A 20424-nucleotide genomic window follows, 5' to 3' on the forward strand; every position below is an offset into this window, starting at 1 on the left:
CACTCAAGAAAAAAATTGTAGTTAGATTTGCCAACAGCAGCAAGTAGTAGTTGTGTGTAGATATGGATGCAAGCACCATTCTTGAAAAGTTTTTTGAGTCTCGTGCTGACGTTGATGAGATAATTAACCCCAATCAACTAAGAAAATGGTTCCCTAAATCAACTAGCTCTACAAGTTTACAAATCTTATATGAAATATTGCATGAGGATAGGAAGATAATATTACAAAGGGTATCTGAAAATATTAAAAGCGAGTTCAAAATACCGCTAAGTATCGATGGTACGAGTATTAATCCCAATAATAATGATGCTAGCACTGCTTTAACTGAAAAATACAACATGTCACTGTTTTTGGAGCATTTGAAAGATATCGAGAGGGTCTCACTAACTCAACACAAGGTTCTTGACGAGAAAATTGATGCTTATAGTAGAGATATCGAGAAATTGTTAAGTTTAATCAATGACGTGGGTGACAAACTAGATCGAGATGACGGGTTGTCTGCATCATCGAGTTTAGGGGCCGTTAATACACTCGAGGCCATTATTGATGGCGGCAAATAGAAGAAAGAATAGACAATTGACATGTCTATACATCATTTATAATGACTAATGGTTTGAAAAGCGTGTTTTTATGTATTATAATGGTGACATGTACTAATAGCTGGATGATTAAGAACGAATAAATAAATAAATAAATAAGTTATACATTGACCTCTTGGTCGAATGTCTTGTACTTTCTTTCGATTTCATGCAACTTCTTCAAATCTTCCTCTTCTAACCACCTCCAGGTTTCGAAATTCCAATTCAAGTCATCTCTATCACCTAATTGGTAGTTAGTTTCAAGGCCCCCTGATTTCATTGGTTGCAAATATATAACTCTTTTGATTCGTGAATGAACCAAGCCCATTGAGCACATCACACAAGGTTCATGGGTAGTATACACAACCAAGCCATTCAATAGATAACCCGAGTCAAACTCAACTGAGTGTGCACTTTTCTGAAGTCTACTTTTCTTTTCATTTTGTGCTACCTGCTCGATAGCCAACATTACGCTATGATGCAATGGATGTGCAAGTCGGCAGTCGAAGCTGGTAGATACGATCTCTTCATTGTTAGGATTAACCACAATTGTAGCGACTGGAAGGGTGGGTTTTTTGGATTCGATTTCTTCTGTGGCCGTTTCAAGGACATCTAATAATTTTCTAATCATTTGTTTCTCTTTCACTATATCGAACTTCACTTCTTTGAGAAATTGGGCATTAGGATCTCCTCTCCAGGACATTGGCCAAAACTTTTCCGACCATTCTAAGGATATCTCTCGAGTGGTTGGGATATTAGAAGGAATTTTGACTTCGTTGATTTGATCAGATGTCATTTCACTAATCTCAGGGTCAGAGTACTCATGAATGAGTTCAAGAATTTGATCTTTCGTGGTGAATAGAGAAGATGAACATAGTATCCCATCTAAGCGGAAGTCTTTCCCCGTTCCAATTTTCTTTAATCGTTTAATATGCGTGAATGTTTGGGGTTCGTATGGGGTAATGCACTCTCTGATGAACTTGACAAAAGCTTTTGTTTGTTGAGGTTTTAGCCGACAGCACCAAACGCTTGTAAGTCTTGGAATATTGGCATCGACGTTATTTATCTTGGAATACTTGATTTGTTTAAGTTTCCCGTATATCACAGCTTTTTCAAAGTCAATATGGGGGTGGTCAACATCTTTTATTTTAGCCATCTTTTGGGAATTTTCTATTATACGAAATGATTCTCTGAAACTTGATCGAAGCAGGCTTGGGACTAAAGACTCGAAGAACTTCTTATATAGCATTAAATCCTTTCAATTTTGATCCGTATAAACTATATTATTGCTAAAACGGATTTTCTGAAAGTTGGTGGGTGCTTCAATGCATTTGAATATATTCGACTGCGAAAGCCCGGGGTAAAGAAAAAATACCACAAAATACACGCTCCATTATATGAAGCAACATTTCCGATTGATTGACTATTTCTCAGAAGTGGCAGGTATCTCGCGAGATGATATTATCACTAAATTAGAAAAGCATATTACTATTCAAGCGGAGGTCGTGAAAGTGCTCCAAAACACAATTGTGGTTCCAGAGAAGGATGATCTCGATCTTTCACACCATATAAAAGGAATCTCCGGGAGTGATTCTTATATTGAGTTTATTGATACAGTGATAATATATGTTTCAAGCAAGAAGATCAAAAATTGCATATGCGACGGGTATGAGGATCCTGCTAAGAAATTGTCATACTCAGCTGACTATTTCAACCCATATGGAAGTTTCAAGGTGAACGTCTTGAAGAATAAACTTTGGCAATGCATCTACAATATTGTTGGCAAAGATAAATTCTTGGTACTTCTATTGGGAACAAGAGTGTACATTCGAGGAGGGAATGGAACTTATATTCAGTTGTGTGGGAACGAGATTCCCTATTCCTTCAAAAATTTCGACTCCAGTTTGTCCCAATTCGTACCCAACTTCGACATACTACCCGAATCCGTTCAAGAATTAATGATAGAAATCTTAGGGGATGAGGGTATGGTAGTATCAAATCTTCCCAAAAAGTATAATGGTTTCCAAGATGTATGCTATAAGGTCTACTCAAACCATGAAAAATGCAACTATGGTCAAATTCTCAGTAATTTAAAGTCTAAGATTGATAACTCCATGTTGGACCCAACCACAGTCATCAAAAGCGATGTTGGTATTGTGGTGAAGTTTACTCTTATAATAATGGGCAAAATTTTTGGGGGTTTTGTATGGGGTAATAAGAGAAATAAATCGGTTATCTCTAAAATGACCATCAATTACGTTAAGTATGGTGTACGAGCCATTCCAAGTGACATAAATCTCCGCTCACTTAAGTCATTCTCACTCAAGGCTGTTGAATGGGTTGGTACCCAACTGCGTATAGCCAATGTCCAGGACCTAAATATGAGACTGTCGTTGATAATAAAATTCATTAGTTGGTATTTATGTACGTTTCTTAAGAGACTTGTATGTAAATTCTGGAAAAGGATTCCTAGAAATGCCCCAGGAGGGAAGTTTTACATGGAATATTATCCAATTGAACAATGGTCCATAAGATCCAAAAGATGGTTGAAAGAATACACCGATCTGTTTTTATATCCACTGAATGGAGAGTTGACTAAACTGAGCGATTGTGAGAACAACTTCGTTGGTTCTACGAAATTAATACCTAAAGCTGAAGGATTTAGATTACTTTGTATACCACTTAGGTCTCGTCCTTTAGCCATGAATCAACAAGAAGAAGAGATTAGATACAATGTTCATCTCAGAAACTTTGTTAAACCATTGCAATATCTAATTATGACAAAGGATCGAGAGCTTTCTAAATCGAGAACATTTTCCCACCCGAGGTCTTTCTCGATCCAAGATGTTGCCAAACATATTAAAAACTTCAAAGGGCAGCTAAGTAAGTGTGGAAGAATGGATAAATTTTACATCTTGAAGTTTGATATGAAGCATTGTTATGATAATATGGATCAGGATCGTATGTTATCTTGCATTGAAAAGCTTTTTGAAAATGACGAGGATAATAAGACGTACTTTGTAAGGAGATACAGAGAGAGATTTATGTATTCCGATGAAAGGGATAAGAGCAAGTTCATTGTGAACGATCTTGAAAATTTAGATCTATTCAATGTTGATAAATGGGACGAAGACACCAAAATACAATTGGGAAATGATAACAAGGCTTTGGTAGATAAGTGTGTGACAGCAAAGTTCAAGAAAAAGGAAGTCATAGATGCCGTTGATGACTACATTAGAAATTCCGCCATAATCGTTGGAAATTCTTCACTAAAGCTATACAAGAGGCGAAAAGGTGTGTTCCAAGGATTTCCTCTTCTGGCAACCCTTTGCAACATTTTCTATAATCAGCTAATAGATGAGGAGTTGAATTTTACCTTCCAAGAAGCCAATCAAATTTCAACTTTGATTCGTTTAGTAGATGATTTTCTTTTCATATCCACTAGCCAAGAGAATTGTCAAAAGGTGTACTCCAAAGTTTCCAGTGACGAATTCAAGGCTATCGGAGCGATTCTAAGTGAGAAAAAAACTAGCTGGATTGAAGGTGGTCTTTCATTACGGATAAACGTACCTGGACAGGACGATGAAATAAAAGATGAAGAATCCCAATTATCGTTTGTTGGGCTCAGTATAGATCGAGCTACTTTGGCTACTAAACCGTTAGATATTTCTGATCCTACAAGGTTGGTATTGGAAAGGTGCAATAATTTTAAAGAACTTTATTCTTTCCTACTTTGGTGGTACAAAGCTCAGTTGAAACCGAACTTGATAAGTTTGGAATACGCTCCTTTTGAACAACAACATGGGAATCTTAAAGGGGTTTGGAGAGCTTTGATAGACTCATTTACATCCTTAACTGACCATTTCATCAAAAATGGCCACTCTGTTTCAATCCACAACCACTCATTGTTCATCCTCGGAATTCTTGAAGCAACTTTGAACAAATGGAACTACACGAATAAGCAAAAATATAACACTCAGATTTGCAACAGTTTAACTAAACTTCTCACAGATCAAGCCACAATAGATAAACATATAGAACAAGTCTGTTATATATTACATTACTTATAGGATATACATTTGAATGGTGACGTAATAGTAGTACAGGGTATGAAACAACATATATATGTTCAAAGTTAGATGATACCACCCATAGAGCTTTTAAGGTTTTCTGAATCCTTGAGCTGTCTTTGCCTTTCAATTTCATCAATTCCTCCAGACTTTCTCAACTTAGAATCATCAATAAAACTGCCTAGTTCCTCTTGAAACTCTGTCAAATCCATCATTTGCTTGTTCTTTTGCCTAAGTTTTTCAGCTTTATTGATTGCATCAACTCTGCTTTCATGATCTGGTTTTAAAGCAGCCACTTCACTCAAAACAGCATCTTTGATACTATGAAGATTCTCACCTGGTTCAGGGATTGGTAAGTTAGCAACCACTTTATTTCTTCTATAGCTGCTCTGTTTGCTCTGCTCCAATGAACATTGTTCTACAAGATCAAATGTTTCCTGAATCTTGGCAAGATCTTCTTCTAAATCTTTAGTCAAATCATCTTGAAGGTTGAAGAATTGTTGCTCTTCGCAGACTCTGTCGAGTTCCGCTTCCCAAATCTTTTTCCATACTGTCTTCTCCTTGTTGATGAAACTAGACATGTCCTTTAGTGAGTCGCCAGCAGCCACAATCTCCTTCATTGTGGCCTTCAACTGCTGTGCGCCCACTCTGACCCCACGTTGAGCAACATCTTTTCTGAGACCTTCCATCACATCTTGTAAATCATCAACCTTGGTCAATAGACTATCAGATTCCTCAGATAATCTTCCATGACACTTTTCCATGTATATTCTGTTAGATGATTTTGTGGCATCGATACCACTCTCTTGAAGATGCTTGACTTTAGAATCAATATTTTTGACAAATGTCAGAACAACACTCTTATTAGCCCCTTGAAGCTGCCTGATCACCTTCAACTCATTCTCTATAGAGCTGACTTCCTTGATCAATTCAGAAGGGATTTCTGTGTTCTTAGTAGCTAAACCATTGCGTGATATATTACTGACGGACAGGTCTTGGTCATTTTTTAGTGAAGCAGAAGGAATAGGTGTAGGTTGTTGAGCAGAAATCATAGGGATCTCGATCGATTTCATCGAGCTCTTTATAGTTGCTTCTATTAAACCACCGAACGAATCAAACTTACTCTTAAGTTCCAGCACTGTCTGTTCGAGCTCTTTGAATGACTGATTATTATGCGTGCTATCATCTAAAGTTAAAGATCCAGTATCGTCAGCAGCTGCATCGGAATCCTTCCCATTAGAATAGGTCTTGGATTCGTTTAAACAAAGTAAAGTCCCTGTTTTGATATCACTCAAATATTGATCTTCTAATTCGTAAGAGACATTGGTCTTGGGATCCACAATGTAAATTTCAGGGAAATCTGAAGCTCCTGGTGAATATGCAAATTTTTCAACGAAAAGAAGTCTTAAAGAAGCAAAGCTGACTGGCATCTTTATTGGAGCTTTCTTGGTTTGGTCCTCGATCTTTAAGAAAATATACGTATCCTCTTTTTGAAACTCGTCTATAACTTCTGTCTTGCTTGAAGAGACCCTATCGCGCATAGAATCTCTAATGGATTGTATCAGCACAGAACGGTTATCTCCAGGTGTGACCTTTGGTAGTGCATTAGTAGGATTTATGTTCGCTAGCTTTGCGTACTGATAGGCACTAAATCTTTTTGAAGCCCTTCTCTGAAGGAAACTTTCATTCTGAAGTTGGCTAAGGGCATCTCTTTCAGTCTTGGCTTCTTTCGATACTTTCTTCTCCGGTTTTTCTCTAGAAGGCTTGGGAATAGAATTAGCAATAGGATCAGCCAAAGGAGGAGGTTGAGAAGGGGGAATGCTCTGAGTTTGAGGCCTACTTTGTGGAATTGATTGAGGTGAGGAGTCTTCTGACATGGATTCTAGGGACTTCTGTCTCCTTTTTATCACTTTAATCTGTTCTTTCTGGTCCTGAGGTGGGCTGTTAGAATTAGATCTATCTCTATCCTGAGCAATTAACTTTGCTTTATTTTGCTTTGACTTTAAGTTCTGAAGCAAAGAAACAATGATATTTTTGATATTAGGCAAGAATCTGTTTAAATTCTCCTGGCTAGGAGCTTCACTCAAAGCACTTTCTAAAATAACCCTCAATGCTTGAGGTACATCACCAATATCACTTATATCAACACCCGCATGATTAAAAGCTCTACTGGCAGCCCTGAAATCGTTACCCAACTTAACATAAGCATCAGAAACAAATTTATCGTCAACCTCTTTCTTAGCCCATTGAGTTAAACTTTCTAATAAGTGTTTAGTGGACACCAATAATCTTGTTACACTTGATTCAATGGAGTTTGTAGAATGCCTCTTGCTCGAATGTTTCGATCCTTGTGAAACAGCAGGTGAATTGCTCATTATTTTCAAGGACGCTCAATGTACAACTATGATATGCTGCTTTAATTTGTACAAATATCTGCTGTGTTCTCAAACACCCACAATATTTTGATCTCAGAAAATTACAAGTAACAGTTTTTTTCTCGCGTTTTTTCGTGAGTGGAGCTGCAAAATCTATATTAACTACACAACAGATTAGCACTCGGAACCGTGAAGCTGAACCAATCTTTCCTTTATCTCGGGTTTGACCTCCCAATTAGATGTACTTTTATTGTAGTTTGCCAATTCTTGGATCGTGTGCTTTAAAGTGGCTTTGGTGAAGCTACCAAACTCTTCCTTACTCTTAGAGAGTTCAGTTAATGTTCCTATGGTGAATTTGTTATTCTCTTCCAAAAACTGCATTAGACGGAAGACGACTTTTTCATCTTTTATTGTAGATTTTTGTGGTGTGAGTACATTGGCCTTTGTAGGTGAGCTTCCTTTAGCAGGTGAAGAAACAGAGCTGACTTGAACCAGAGTCCCTAGGCTTTGTATCTGGGCAGCAGATGACTTGATATTGAAGTAGTTGCGAGTAGGATCAATACCAAATTCGATATTAATATGCAATCTTTCATATTTCATGCCATTGAACATAGGATTATTGTCATCATTCCATTGGCATATAGGAACCAATGGACCCATAAACTTTTTCTTTCTCTTAGCGTCATTATCAACAAAATCGTCCAAATCGTCATCGGCCTCCATTTCATCTTCATCTTCATCCTCGTCTTCATCTTCATCAATATCTTCACCTTCCCCTTCTTCTTCTCCATTCCATTCCAAATCCGAATCATAATCGTAGTCATATTTGGTGGTTGAGGTGTTGAATGGCTCAAATATAGGAAAGTTCATTCCCAAGTGTTCCTTGGAACACCAGGTCCCTATATAAGGTGGTTTTTGGTTTTCGTAGAACTGTAAGTATTTAATGCCAGGAATATTTTGAAGCATTTGGTAAATTTCGTGTTCAGTTACATCTGATGAATTAAGTGCACTAATAATATCATCGGGGGAGGTTGCCTTTTTGTAAGAGTTCGAAGTATTGTCTTTGGTTGGTGTAAAGAAAGCTGTAGCTTCTTCGAGAGGAGCCTGAGATTCAGATTTTAGAAGCTCGTCATAACGACTAATAGCTATAGTCAAAGTACTCAGGGATAATTGACGACTTGGAGCCATCATCACAGTCTTTTTCTGGAAAAATGGTAAAAATGTTTTGTTGTAAGGAGATTCTGATATTTCTTTAGTCACTGTCTCACTCTTATCTTTCGCTATGACAGCCTTCGTTGGTGTTCTTTGGGAATTTACAGCGAAAAAGCTGGAGATCTTTCTTTGACCTTTTTCCCTTTCTTCTTCAAGCTTAAGTCTCTCTTCTTCCTTTATACGTTCTCTTTCTAATCTCTCTTCTTCTTTTCTCTTTTCTCTCTGGAGACGTTCCTCCTCCTTCTTACGCTCCCTTTCAAGACGCTCTTCTTCTTTCTTACGCTCTCTTTCTAAGCGTTCTTCTCCTTTCTTGCGCTCTCTTTCTAAGCGTTCTTCCTCTTTCTTTAGTTCTTTCTCCAACTTCTCCTCCTCTTTCCTTCTTTCCTTGGCCAACCTTTCTTGCTCTTTTTTTTCCCTTTCTTCTTCCCGCTTGCGTTCCTTTTTGAGCCTTTCCTCTTCTTTCTTACGCTCTTTCTTAAGTTCTTTTTCTAGCCTTTCCTCCTCCTTTTTAATTTCTCTCTCTAACTTCTCTTCTTCTTTCCTTTTGAGCTTGGCCAATTTCTCTTGTTCTTTCTGCTCCAAACGCTGCAAACGAAGTTCTTCCTTTTTTTGCTTATCCTTCTGTAGCTTTTCCTCCTGTTTTTGAAGCTTGACTTCATCTGAAAGAGAATTCTCTTTGTCTTCATCGTCGCAGTTTTCAATGGCATCATCTAGGATATCGTTGTCTTCAATGATAGTCAAATCAGGACTCAAACACCTTCTCTTAGAAGGCAGAAAATCTTCTTCGAGAACAATATTCAGCGACTTTAAGTCACTCTGAACTCTTCTCTTCCCATCCATAGACGCCTGTGGTTCTTTGCTTGGGGTCATTACAGGCGAGCCAGTTTGAGCTAAAGTGCTTATTTTGAACATCTGTTTTCCAAGTTACCAAAAACCGCACACGCGTTTTGTAGGCTACGCGAATTGTGGTTGCAGAAGTACGATTTGAGATTAGAACGCATCAGACTTCAGAATGTCAAGTTTAACTATCAGCTCCTTTGCGGTTTAGAATTGCAATGTGTTCACTCTATAAGTTTCGTAAAGATAACACACACTCTTCCCTTATTTCTCCAGAAAAATAGTCGTATCGTCTCTTACTTTCTGACGAATGCACATACTTTGAGCCTTTAGTTGGCCAACCTACATTTTTTATAGTCATGCTTATATTTAAATAGGTATACAAAAATCATTAAAGCAGAAATGAAAGATCTGTCAAGTAGATAAGATTATTAATAGTCTGGAATGTCCAAGTGAAAGAAAGGCGTATCGGTTGAAACGGCTGAGAAATATTCTGAATCCAAGTCAGCTTCCAAGTCTTGGTCAGTTGCTATGTTCACATAAGTAGTATTACTAACCAAAGCATTGTTCTCGTAAGAACCGAAACCAGCATTAAGCAATCCTCTTCTTATCCAAGGAGAAAGAATGCCGGAGAAGTGAAACTCAACTTCTCTGTCAGTATAAATGTTCAAAGACTTTCTCAAGTCAACTAAAGTTTGAATTCCAGTAACATCCGTAGATGCAACGGTACTGAAGTCAAAGTGGACAATTCTCAAAACTGGTCTGTCATCAACAACGTCTTCGATGACATCGTTTTGCTTCTTGGACCATGGAAGTTTGAATTCCAAAGGACCAGGATCATTCCAAGGTCTACTACCTTTGTCCTTAGGATATGGTCTACCACGTCTAGTATGCTTCTTGACATAGTCCAAAATCTTATCAATTTGACGCGAGGCATTAGGATAGGTGAAACTTTCAATAGGTTTAAACACAAGGACCCCATCAGGTGGAAGTTGCACATCCAAGTTTTTGTTGACGTTCTTAGTCGACAATGGAACCCATCTAGTGTGAAACTTAATGTTTGGATTCTTGGCTAACAACTGTTTCGTACTGGTGTCGAGTTGATCGACTTGCTTTTTCTTGTTGATGTCAGAGTTGTTGGATAACACTTGGTGAATTTCAACATCACGGAAGGAGTCAGCAGAAGAAGAACCACTGCCATCGTATTCTTTGGAGTTATCATAGCTCTTCAGGTCAATAATTGGATTTATAACTTCGGCGACTTTAACCTTACCCAAGAATTCACCATTTGGCATGGCAACTCTAAATAACAAAACAGCAGCAGAAGCACTAATAGCAAAGTAAATACCAATTTCAATAGTGGAGAACACACAGATGATTACCGCAATCAAAAAGATACCAGCATCAATAGGAGCAATCTTCCAGAAGTTCCAGGTGGTCTTGTAGTGAGCCATCAAGTCAGAAACAGCGTGAATAATGACTGCGGACAAGGTGGCCTTAGGAATGTAATAGAAAGTGTCAGTCAAAGTGTACAACGCCAACAACACAACAGCACCAGTGAAGATACCAGCTAAAGGAGTTCTAACACCACACTTGTTTTTCAAAGCAGATCTAGAAAAAGAACCAGTAGCAGGGTAAGCAGCAAAGAACGTACCGATCAAGTTATTGACACCGATGGCAACCAATTCTTGGTCAGGAATAATCTTATAATCGTTAACTCTACCAAAAGATTTAGCGATAGCCACATGTTCCAACAATAAAATGATAGTAGAAGCAGGGATTTCAGAACCAATTTCGCCCATGATTCCATGAGGAATCTTCATAACTCCCACATGTCTCAAACCAGAGGGAACAGTTCCCAAGATTTTGACAGGAGGAACGAATTCAGCAATTGGTCCAGACCATGCCTTCAATTTAGGATGAACAACACCCCAACAAATAGCAGTGGAAACAATCAACACGATGGCATTTCTTAAACATTGCACGTAGAAGAACCACAACTTGTATTTTGGCCATCTCTTCTGGCCAAATTCAGTGAACCATTTCCAGGTGTATAAGATAAACAAACCGACAAGACCAAAGGCCGCATCGACAGTGGTGTTTGGCAAGTTCTTCAACGAGTTGATGACAACCAAGTAGGTAGAGTCTCTGGTATTAACAGAAGAACCATATCCCATCAAAGCTGGTACTTGACCAGTCAAAATATTGAAAGCAGAACCAGTCATGAATCCCATAACAGCTGGGACAGAGATGAACTCCAAGATGAAACCTAATCTCAAAATACCGATACCAGCAGCAATACCACCACAAATCAATGACATGAAGGTAGCGATTTCAGGAGCTGTGAACCTGTCACCATTTGCAGCCAAAACTTTAGCCACCACTTTACCCACTTGGGTAGACATCACAGCCACTGGTCCGATACTCACATCTTTAGAAGTAGCAAAAAAGGAATAAATAAACACCCCAACAAATGAAGAATATAAACCATATTGGGCTGGCAAACCAGCCAAGATAGCATACGACATAGATTGAGGAACCAACACGATACCAACGGTGATTCCAGCCACCAAATCTCCGTATAACCACCTACCATTATAGTGAAGAATCCATTTGGCAATAGGAAACAACGATATCAAATAGTGTAAAAATTTTTGTACAGGGTTTGCAAACACAGACTTACCATAATCTACCACGGTAATTTCTGACTCGTGATATTCTGGCACCACCACATTGGAGCTACCTTGTTGGTACTCCTCGATCTCATATTGGTGCTTTCCAGGGTTTGAAGCAACATGACTAAGATGCGACGCCACTGAGAACAACTCAGGTTCCTGGTCCTCAATATGATTATTGTGTGCCATTGTTAACAACTAAACTGTCAATGAGCCGAATAATGAGAAGGATATCTGATTTTATATATTTTTAAAAGGATCACTGTGGAACAGAGATGCCAATTTCGCCATTATGAGACTGCAAAACTGTGAGAAATTTTTTTGCATCCACAATTATACTCGGTCATGTGACCATCCAAAGTGAGGCTACGAAGTATGGCTGACATTATTCAGGGCCCTATGAATTGAATCTGACTGTGGAATATACATGCAAGAGAAGATTGGATTGAATAAGCACTATAAGTACCGGGGGTTTTCACTTAGATCAACGATAAGGATGTCTAAGTGAAGTGAATCTAGTTCATGGCTTAATAAGATCGCTGGATTCGACCTTTGCACGTGATGTGGAGCAATAAAAATAAATTTCTGATATCTTCGTTTATGCAGTTTTGGTTGTGGAACGTTTAATCGGGGCGGGAGATTAAGCTCTAAAGGACCAGATAGGCATGTATAAGCCTGTAAAATTTACCTGGCACGGCGTTCCCCATTTTTCTTTAGTACCATGAAACAACTGGGATTTGCAAGACAAGATATGGCTCAAGTGCTCATTTCGTCTGAGAAAACGCAATCATATATTCTCTATTCTAGTAAACCTACTCTGTAAAAGGCGAACAATTAGTGAATCTTCAACCCCTTTGAATTCTCTTCTTCTACCAAATCAACCATTTTCCTATACTCTTGTTGTTTGAAACATTGATCCAAGAAAACCTTGTATTTGGCATTTAACAACTTTCTATCAGGATGATTTTCATCACTAGGCATAATGACTTTACCTGGTCCAGTTAACTTGTCCATCACCTTCCACAACTTACTGCCAGGGGAGTTGTCTTTGGTTTTGGAGTCGATTTTGCTCAAGGGTTTTAAGTTCAAGGCGTTGAGCTTCTGGGATAAACCTTGCTGGACCTTTTGCTTGGATCCAAATGACAATGTTTGTTCGTCTTCAGAATCATCTTCATCTTCATCGGAGAAAGTCTTTGGAGCACTCTGGGTTGGTTGATTAAAGTAGTCAACATTTTCTTCAGCCATAGGAGTCATGGAAGGAAACTGGTGATGAGACCCCGATTGAGATGATGCATAAGCCAAAGCAACCATGTTTGCAGAAGAAGCTGTGGCGGTTGGAGCAGTGTATGGAGAATGAGCTCCTCCACTCGAGACTTTGTTCAAAGAAGTCTGGGACCGTTGAGACTCCAAGATTGAGGATCTTCTGGTGATTTTTCCTTTGGAGTTAAGGTGTTCATTGACAGCATCTTCAGCAGCAACAGCTCCCAAAAGAGCAGAACCAAACACCACGGCAGCATCAATGTACCTTGGAATGATGATGGGCAAACCAGTGCAGTCAGCCAACAATCTCATCAACAATCCATTCCTACACTGACCTCCGCTCATGAAAATACAGTCAATTTCATGGCCAGCCTTTTCCATTTCTTCAACAATTTGCCGGGTCTGTTGAGCAATGAATTCACAAGCACCAAAGTATTGAATAGCCAAAGCGTTAACAGAAGAATCCATGGATTGTCCAATGATGGAAGCTCTCATTCTTGGGTCAGCAATTGGAGATCTATTACCATGGAAATCTCCGTAAAAGAACATGTGTTTTGCCAAGCTTACCACTGACCTGGTGTTGTTCTCCACCACCAAGTTTTCCAAAATTAAGTTCAAGTAGTCAAACTTGGATAAGTTGGAAGTTTCAGCCAAGTGGTTTAATTCATTAGAGGCAGGGTGAATAGACAAGACGTGGGCTAGCAAGGCACCAGTACAAGATTGTCCACCTTCTGCACACCAATAATCCTTAGCCATAACATCCTTATAAGGACCCCAAACACCCTGAACAAAACAAGGGTTTTTGGTCATGGCAATATGACAGGTGGAAGTACCAGCTACAGCAGCCAATCTTCCACAGCTTGTAGCAATAGTTCCATCCCCGGATTTTTCCAAGAGATGGGATACTTGAGGATGGTCAACTTTAGCAGCCACGGTTCCAATCCATCCAGCATAAGCATCAATAACTCCGGATCCAACAATACATTCAGTAGTCAATCCTAACTCTTGAGAAGCCTCGATGGTCAATTTACCAACCACGTCACCTGCACTCAAGAAAGTCCCATTCTTGTGGGGGATACCACCCAATCTTCTAAAGTCATCTTCCACTAACTCTCCTAAGTCTAACGAAAGTAAAAATTCCTTAGACCAACCGTCAGTAGATCCATCGACACCAGGGGGAACCAAACCTTGCTTGCAAACGGTGGAACAGTATGATCTAGCTTCGGATCCAGTAGCTTTGTGGGTCAAGTAATCAGCCAAATCGTAGAATTTACACTTTTCAATTCCACCTGGCAAGTTATGCTTTAACCACTTCATCTTTGGCAATTCCATTTCAATGGACATTTGTCCACCCACGTACTTCAAGCACTTGTCATTTGAGGAGTTTATGCTGACAGTTTCCTCTTCAGCTCGGTGGTCCATCCACAAAATGATATTCTCTTTGTGGTCGGTGAAATCAGGACCCACCCCAATTGGGGTATCGGTTTTTTCATCAATCACCACCAACGAGCAGGTGGCATCAAAACCAATACCGAATACATCGGAAGGGTCAACCCCACTGTCTCTTAAGCAGTTCTTGACACAAAAACAGATGGCATTCCAGATTTCTGTAGAGTTCTGGGTAATGAAATTGGGCTTCAATTCGTGTCTAGTGATGGGCCTTTCACTCAAGCCAAGAATGATCCCATTGGTGTCAATGATACATGCTCTGGCAGAACCGGTACCCACATCAACACCAACGTAATATACATCAGGCTGAGGAGGTTGTTGAATGAAGTTGAACACCGAAGACTTTCTGGAGCCCAAAGAAGTATGAGATTTGGAAAACGTTGGAGGCATCGAAGGATGTAGCAGAACAAGTACTTAGGTTTCGAAGTTAATAAACTGGATAGATCACCGTATTTGAAGCTCTTGTTACAACTGGTTAGAAAGCAATTGTGTGTTCAAGTTGTTCAAAAGCAACTAAGATCGAAAGACGGCGAGTAGATCCGTATGTATTTCGCGGGGGGACTGTATACGGGCACGGAGATTTCTGGAGCCCAGATATGTGAGGGATAGTCAGGGATTGCTGGTAGTTAAGAAGACACCAAAAGTAGTCAACGATAGAGAGAGTAAAGCAGAGATTATGTTGGTTTTTTCAAGAGTTTAGGGCAAATAATGCGTCTGTTTTTATGGAAGATCTTTGATATTGGCTCGCCCTGGAACAATAAATGGGAGAAAATATCGGGTGCGGAAATAGGCGTGCAGGGGGAAGTAAACAGGGGGACCTGTCACGACATAAATAGCGAGATGCGACAATTTCAAGTGAAGCTTGAGAAAGATTACATGGAGTGGGTATGCTATTAATATACATCTATTATACAGCTGAAAAGATGAGCTATATTCATCGGAATACACAGTGGAGGGAGCCTGCCGATGTTCAGTGTTTCAATGGAGGGTACTTGTCTACAGCATCAATCAAAAAATCGAATTGTTCGGTGTTTTCTACAGCAGCTCGAATGTGAGATGCGCTGATTCTCTTTGAACCTGTCTTTTTTGCTTCTTTGATAGAAATGACTAGGAGGTTCGCCATAAAGATTTCCAAGGCACGCCCCACTACCACTGGCGTTGCCTGGGCCACTTTACCAATGTCTTCATCACTCTGCATGATTTTCTTGATTCGGGCGGCTGGGAAATGAGTTTTGATTTTCTCAAAGTTCTTGATTATGTCGTCTTCCTCGAAAGTAGGAGCTTCTTGTAGGAGATCTTCGTGGGGCTGTTCTTCATCCGCTGATGGATTGTACGTGTAGCTCGCATCATCATCAGACGTTGGGTTCATTAGATTCGTGAGGTCGGCCATGATGCAGTTGTAGTTTTTGTTTTGCGGATGGTCGCGGCCTTTTTATAGTGAAGATGGCAGCGACAACCTTTCGCACTACTCGCACCACAAAAGAATTGGCAACTTGAATCCCTATTAAGTTAAGAGGTCAATTTCTGAAAAGGCTTAAACTCCAGTGCAAAGGTACACAATTGCTGAACCAAGCAGCCAATTACAATAATATCAGAACTTGTACACGTATAACCCCCAGCATTTATATCGCTTGGAGGTCCTGCAACTTTTCATGCAGAATATGTCCCTGTTTATGGACGAGATCGCACCAGATGTGGTGACTCCTGGTGATGTCCACCAAAAGGAAATCAACCAACCGTTGAAACCCCTAGATACCGTGATAGCCCTTTATGACTTTCCAGGAACTCAATCGTCCCATCTTCCTCTAAACCTTGGTGATACTATTTACGTTCTTTCAAAAAGCGAAACTGGCTGGTGGGACGGGGTAATAATGGGTGCTTCAAATGGAGACCTTACGAGAGGGTGGTTTCCGAATAACTACGTTCGTTCTGTTAACTATGTTCAACCAGTGCTTAACAAATTGAAGTCAAATAAAGAATTGGACTCGATTACAGCTGCCAATACAGCCGCTAATGTGCTCATTCCATCTTTTACCAATCTTTTGAAGAAAAACCTCTTTGATTCCGAAAAGAATTCGCCTGTAAACTCGACAAGAAAGAATTCTGTGGTGAGTTTTGCCAGTTCCGATGCTTCAGATACCAAGTCCGACAAAGACAGGCTCGATGATAGGAAAGAAGAGTCTGAAAAGTTGAATGTGATACCCAAGGAAGAAGCCCCTTCACTGTTACAGACCCCAATTGCTTCTCAAGACACAAAGTTTGCATCTATGAGCTCAGAAGCCACTTTCGATGAAGTATTTAGTGGCTACCATTCTCCTATGACACCCGAAACCCTCAGATTCAATCCCAGCTTTGCAGAAAACACGGAAAATAATGAGATAAAGCTAACTCCTCCTTCTTTGGCAACCATTTTATCGGAAAACTACAGAAAAGAACACAAAAAGACACCAATTTGGATTCATAAACTGACGAGAGAGGGTAACTTAGTGTACTATTGTCCACAATTGGATGTTTACTGCGAAAACCTACCTATGTTGAGCCTATCAATACTGGATTTAAGCAACATTAACTTTGAGATTCCTAGCTATTCCATTATCAATGACTTAAATTTGATTAATGATAACCCAAATGACATAGGGGTGCAAGGTAATGATGGGGACGAGGCGGAAAAAGAGATGAATATATTCAAGAGAGACTCAAATGTATCCATAAATTCTATCAATTCGACGGTATCCTCATTATATCACCATTTCGATCATCCGCTTTATTCTATGGATGGGTTATTCTACTATCATGTGACTGATATCAAATCTTGGGGATCTTTGAGCGAAGAATTCAATTATATATTGAACTTGTCATACAAGGCTGTGAAGGAAAACAACAAATTGCTATTTCACAAGCATTTCGGGAAATTAAACAAATTGTTGTCAATCTTGAATTCCTCTGTGAGGTTAAGCCAGCATGATTTTCTGAACACCAAATATGAACACTCAATCAAGAGGAAAACCAGAAGAATAAGTTCGAGTTTCAGTCAGATTTATATTAATTCGATCTTGCTGTTGAGTTACATGCACTACAGTCCTCGTTCTTCTAAAGCTCAGTTATTCAGCTTTGATTTGGGCAAATTGAACAAATCAACCAGCACTAACTTCAACAGTATCTCAACAACTGGTTCTTCAATTTCTACAATAGCCCAGCTACCCATTAATTCCCTTCGTCCTGATGATGCTGAAAAGGAATTAACAAATTTGCAGCTAATTGAAATCGAAATGGACAATATCAAAAACAACTTGGCTCTATTGACTAAATTGTATTCCAAGATCACTAAAGACAAAAAGTTCCAAGTTAGCGATTACGATGGCTCAAATTCGGAGACCTCTGAAACTGAAGATGATGATAAGCAGGACGAAAGGAAAGCTAGGATCATCGACTTCGAAGGAAAGGAAAGGCACAACATTTTGCCTCAAAATTATCCTCGGTTGGTTGCAAACGAATTCAATGGAGGAAACTGGTGTAATCCATTTTTTGAATCCGGAAATCCTATATTTAACGCTAGTGGGAACGATTTGAAAAACAAATACCACCAGAAGGTTTTGATTGATAAGAGAGCATATAAGTCTGCAAAAGGACTTGTCACAGAAATGGTTAACATTTCCAACCAAGTCTTGGAGTATTTACTGCCAGAGAATCAAAACTTGTATTACAACTACAATTTGAAAGATGAGCGAAACACTGCAATTTTGAGGCTTTCATATAAGTATCTTCATTTTGCAAGCTCCGTGATCGACCTCATTAACAGCTTTGATTTCACGGTATTTTGTTTGATAAAAAGATTTAGCTCACAAGATGAAGAAGAGCTGGTGGCAATCATGAATAGATACAAGGAGACGGATATTGCGATGGAAGTTTCTGAACCTATCACGCACGAAGTAAACACTGATGATAACGAAACTTCACTCGAGAAGAAAGGCGTGGAGACAAAGGAGGAGGTCACTTATCAAGACGAACAACATGAAGAAGGGGGAGAAGAGGGAGACCAAGGTGAAACATCAGACAAGAGGTTCAAGAATGGTGTACTGGAAGACGACAAGAATGATAAGTTTACTTCCAATTTGACCTTTGATTATCCAGTTGTTCTCGAATTTTTCCACAAGAAGCAACAATTGCATTATTTGATCACAAATATTATAATGACCACTCAATCATTGACCTTGGAAGATCCAGACGTATTCAGGGGAATAAAAGATGATGACAATCCCTTGTTCTACAATCGAGATGCTATAAAGAACCCCAAGCAGAAGGCAACAATTTTATTGTCAAACTTAATGATCAAACAAATCAATGCAGAGAAGGGTGATTCTATATCCCTGAATGCGGATACTTTGTTGTCCAAGCTCTTAATTGATGGTATCAAGTTCTACAAAGAGATTCTTGAATTGATAAAAAGTTTGATTGAAGAACGGGAAACCATCATGAATTATGCCACCAGAGTCATGCACGATGATTTCAATGTCCAATTGTTGGTTATCGAACAGAATAATACTATGGGATCTGATCAAAAAGATGATTTGAATAATTCTTTTGTGACCGGCAAAAAGAATGCTAGAGATTTGCCATGGTACTTGGAAGGAGATAATGAATTTGACTTGTTGAGTGATGTCAAAGGCAATGTCAAGGGTGGTACTAAGGAAGCCTTAATCTGCCATTTGACTCATCACGATTTGTTCGATAGCAACTTTAACACTGCATTCTTGTTAACCTTTGCCAGTATAATGTCTACCAGTGAACTTATCAACTACTTGATTCTCAGATTTAACACTGAAGCCCCAGAAGGATTGAGCTACGACGAGTATAACAATTGGGTTAGCAAGAAACAGGGTCCTGTAAGAATAAGAGTATTGAACATAATGAAGTTGTTACTTGAAAAATACTGGTCTGACTCGTACTACAACGAATCTTTGATCAACAAATGGGCGGCATTCTTGCAATCCAACTTGGCAGCATCCTACTCGATTTCCAAGACTTTAACCAGTCATTTGAACAAGCTTTTAAGAGGAGAAAAAGTAAGTATAGAGAGAGAGCCAGTAATCTCTAGCAGTAGGCCCCCAGCACCATTGATAAGGTCTTCCATCGTGAAAAAGTTGAAGTTATTGGATATTGATTATGTGGAATTGGCCAGACAACTTACTATAAGAGAGTTCAAGCTTTACTCGAAGATAACCAAATTTCAATGTTTGGCTAAGGTATGGAATAAGAAGTCTGGGTTAAAAGAAAACATTGACAGTATCAGCAATTTTATCAAGGCATCCAATCAATTGACCAATTTTGTGGCCTATATGATCTTGAGGAAACAAGATATCAAGAAACGAGTTCAAATAATCCGTTTCTTCGTGCAAGTGGCCGAAAGATGCAGGCAATATAACAACTTTTCTTCCATGACTGCCATTATTAGTGCCTTATATTCCTCACCCATACACCGGTTAAAGAAAACCTGGAAATACGTTTCCAACGATACACTCAATCACCTTGAAAGCATGAATAAATTGATGAATTCGTCAAGAAATTTTAATGAATACCGTGATGTATTGAAGTTCATTGGATCTGAGTCATGTGTACCATTTTTCGGGGTCTACCTTAGTGACTTAACGTTTGTGTTTCATGGCAACCCTGATACACTACTTAATAGGGCTCGGATGGTAAACTTCAGTAAAAGAGCAAAAACTGCCGATATCTTGTTGGGACTTGACCGGTTCAAGCTGACAGGATACAACTTACTCCTTGTACCCGAAATTCAGAAGTATTTGGACGGTTGGTTTGATAAGTGTCCTACTATTGAAGAACAATACCAATTGTCGTTGAATTTAGAGCCTCGTGAGGCAGGAAATTCGGGTTCATCATCCACAGTGTCATCTAAGCATAGAGGAACATTCACAACTCCCTTCCCATTTTCAAGAACATGAGGTGCACT

At 39.3% G+C, this 20424-nt stretch overlaps 8 protein-coding genes across 8 annotated transcripts; 2 read left to right on the forward strand and 6 right to left on the reverse strand. All coding sequences in view use genetic code 12, as the record gives it.

Annotated features, from left to right (window-relative positions):
- Positions 1-699: 699 nt before the first annotated feature.
- TAD3 (tRNA-specific adenosine deaminase subunit tad3) lies at positions 700-1734 on the reverse strand (the record flags this gene model as incomplete). Its single annotated transcript, XM_006685299.2, has 1 exon — positions 700-1734. One exon carries the CDS (start codon positions 1732-1734, stop codon positions 700-702), a length of 1035 nt encoding a protein of 344 aa, XP_006685362.2.
- Positions 1735-1975: 241 nt separating this feature from the next.
- PSN45_004870 (uncharacterized protein) lies at positions 1976-4648 on the forward strand (the record flags this gene model as incomplete). Its single annotated transcript, XM_066158389.1, has 1 exon — positions 1976-4648. One exon carries the CDS (start codon positions 1976-1978, stop codon positions 4646-4648), a length of 2673 nt encoding a protein of 890 aa, XP_066014486.1.
- A 65-nt stretch (positions 4649-4713) lies between these two features.
- Positions 4714-7023, reverse strand: BUD6 (Bud site selection protein 6; the record flags this gene model as incomplete). Its single annotated transcript, XM_006685301.2, has 1 exon — positions 4714-7023. The coding sequence occupies one exon, from the start codon at positions 7021-7023 to the stop codon at positions 4714-4716; it is 2310 nt and encodes a 769-aa protein (XP_006685364.1).
- Positions 7024-7197: 174 nt separating this feature from the next.
- On the reverse strand, positions 7198-9147 carry RLF2 (chromatin assembly factor-I (CAF-I) p90 subunit; the record flags this gene model as incomplete). The annotated part of the gene is made up of 1 exon (XM_066158390.1): positions 7198-9147. The coding sequence occupies one exon, from the start codon at positions 9145-9147 to the stop codon at positions 7198-7200; it is 1950 nt and encodes a 649-aa protein (XP_066014487.1).
- A 356-nt stretch (positions 9148-9503) lies between these two features.
- On the reverse strand, positions 9504-11936 carry SUL2 (Sulfate permease 2; the record flags this gene model as incomplete). Its single annotated transcript, XM_006685302.1, has 1 exon — positions 9504-11936. One exon carries the CDS (start codon positions 11934-11936, stop codon positions 9504-9506), a length of 2433 nt encoding a protein of 810 aa, XP_006685365.1.
- Positions 11937-12581: 645 nt separating this feature from the next.
- PSN45_004874 (uncharacterized protein) lies at positions 12582-14846 on the reverse strand (the record flags this gene model as incomplete). Its single annotated transcript, XM_006685303.1, has 1 exon — positions 12582-14846. One exon carries the CDS (start codon positions 14844-14846, stop codon positions 12582-12584), a length of 2265 nt encoding a protein of 754 aa, XP_006685366.1.
- A 580-nt stretch (positions 14847-15426) lies between these two features.
- DPB3 (DNA-directed DNA polymerase epsilon, subunit C) lies at positions 15427-15846 on the reverse strand (the record flags this gene model as incomplete). Its single annotated transcript, XM_006685304.2, has 1 exon — positions 15427-15846. One exon carries the CDS (start codon positions 15844-15846, stop codon positions 15427-15429), a length of 420 nt encoding a protein of 139 aa, XP_006685367.1.
- A 262-nt stretch (positions 15847-16108) lies between these two features.
- Positions 16109-20416, forward strand: CDC25 (cell division cycle- protein; the record flags this gene model as incomplete). The annotated part of the gene is made up of 1 exon (XM_066158391.1): positions 16109-20416. One exon carries the CDS (start codon positions 16109-16111, stop codon positions 20414-20416), a length of 4308 nt encoding a protein of 1435 aa, XP_066014488.1.
- Positions 20417-20424: the final 8 nt, after the last annotated feature.

Source organism: Yamadazyma tenuis, chromosome 7 (assembly GCF_029203305.1).
Source record: "Yamadazyma tenuis chromosome 7, complete sequence".
NCBI lineage: Eukaryota > Fungi > Ascomycota > Pichiomycetes > Serinales > Debaryomycetaceae > Yamadazyma > Yamadazyma tenuis.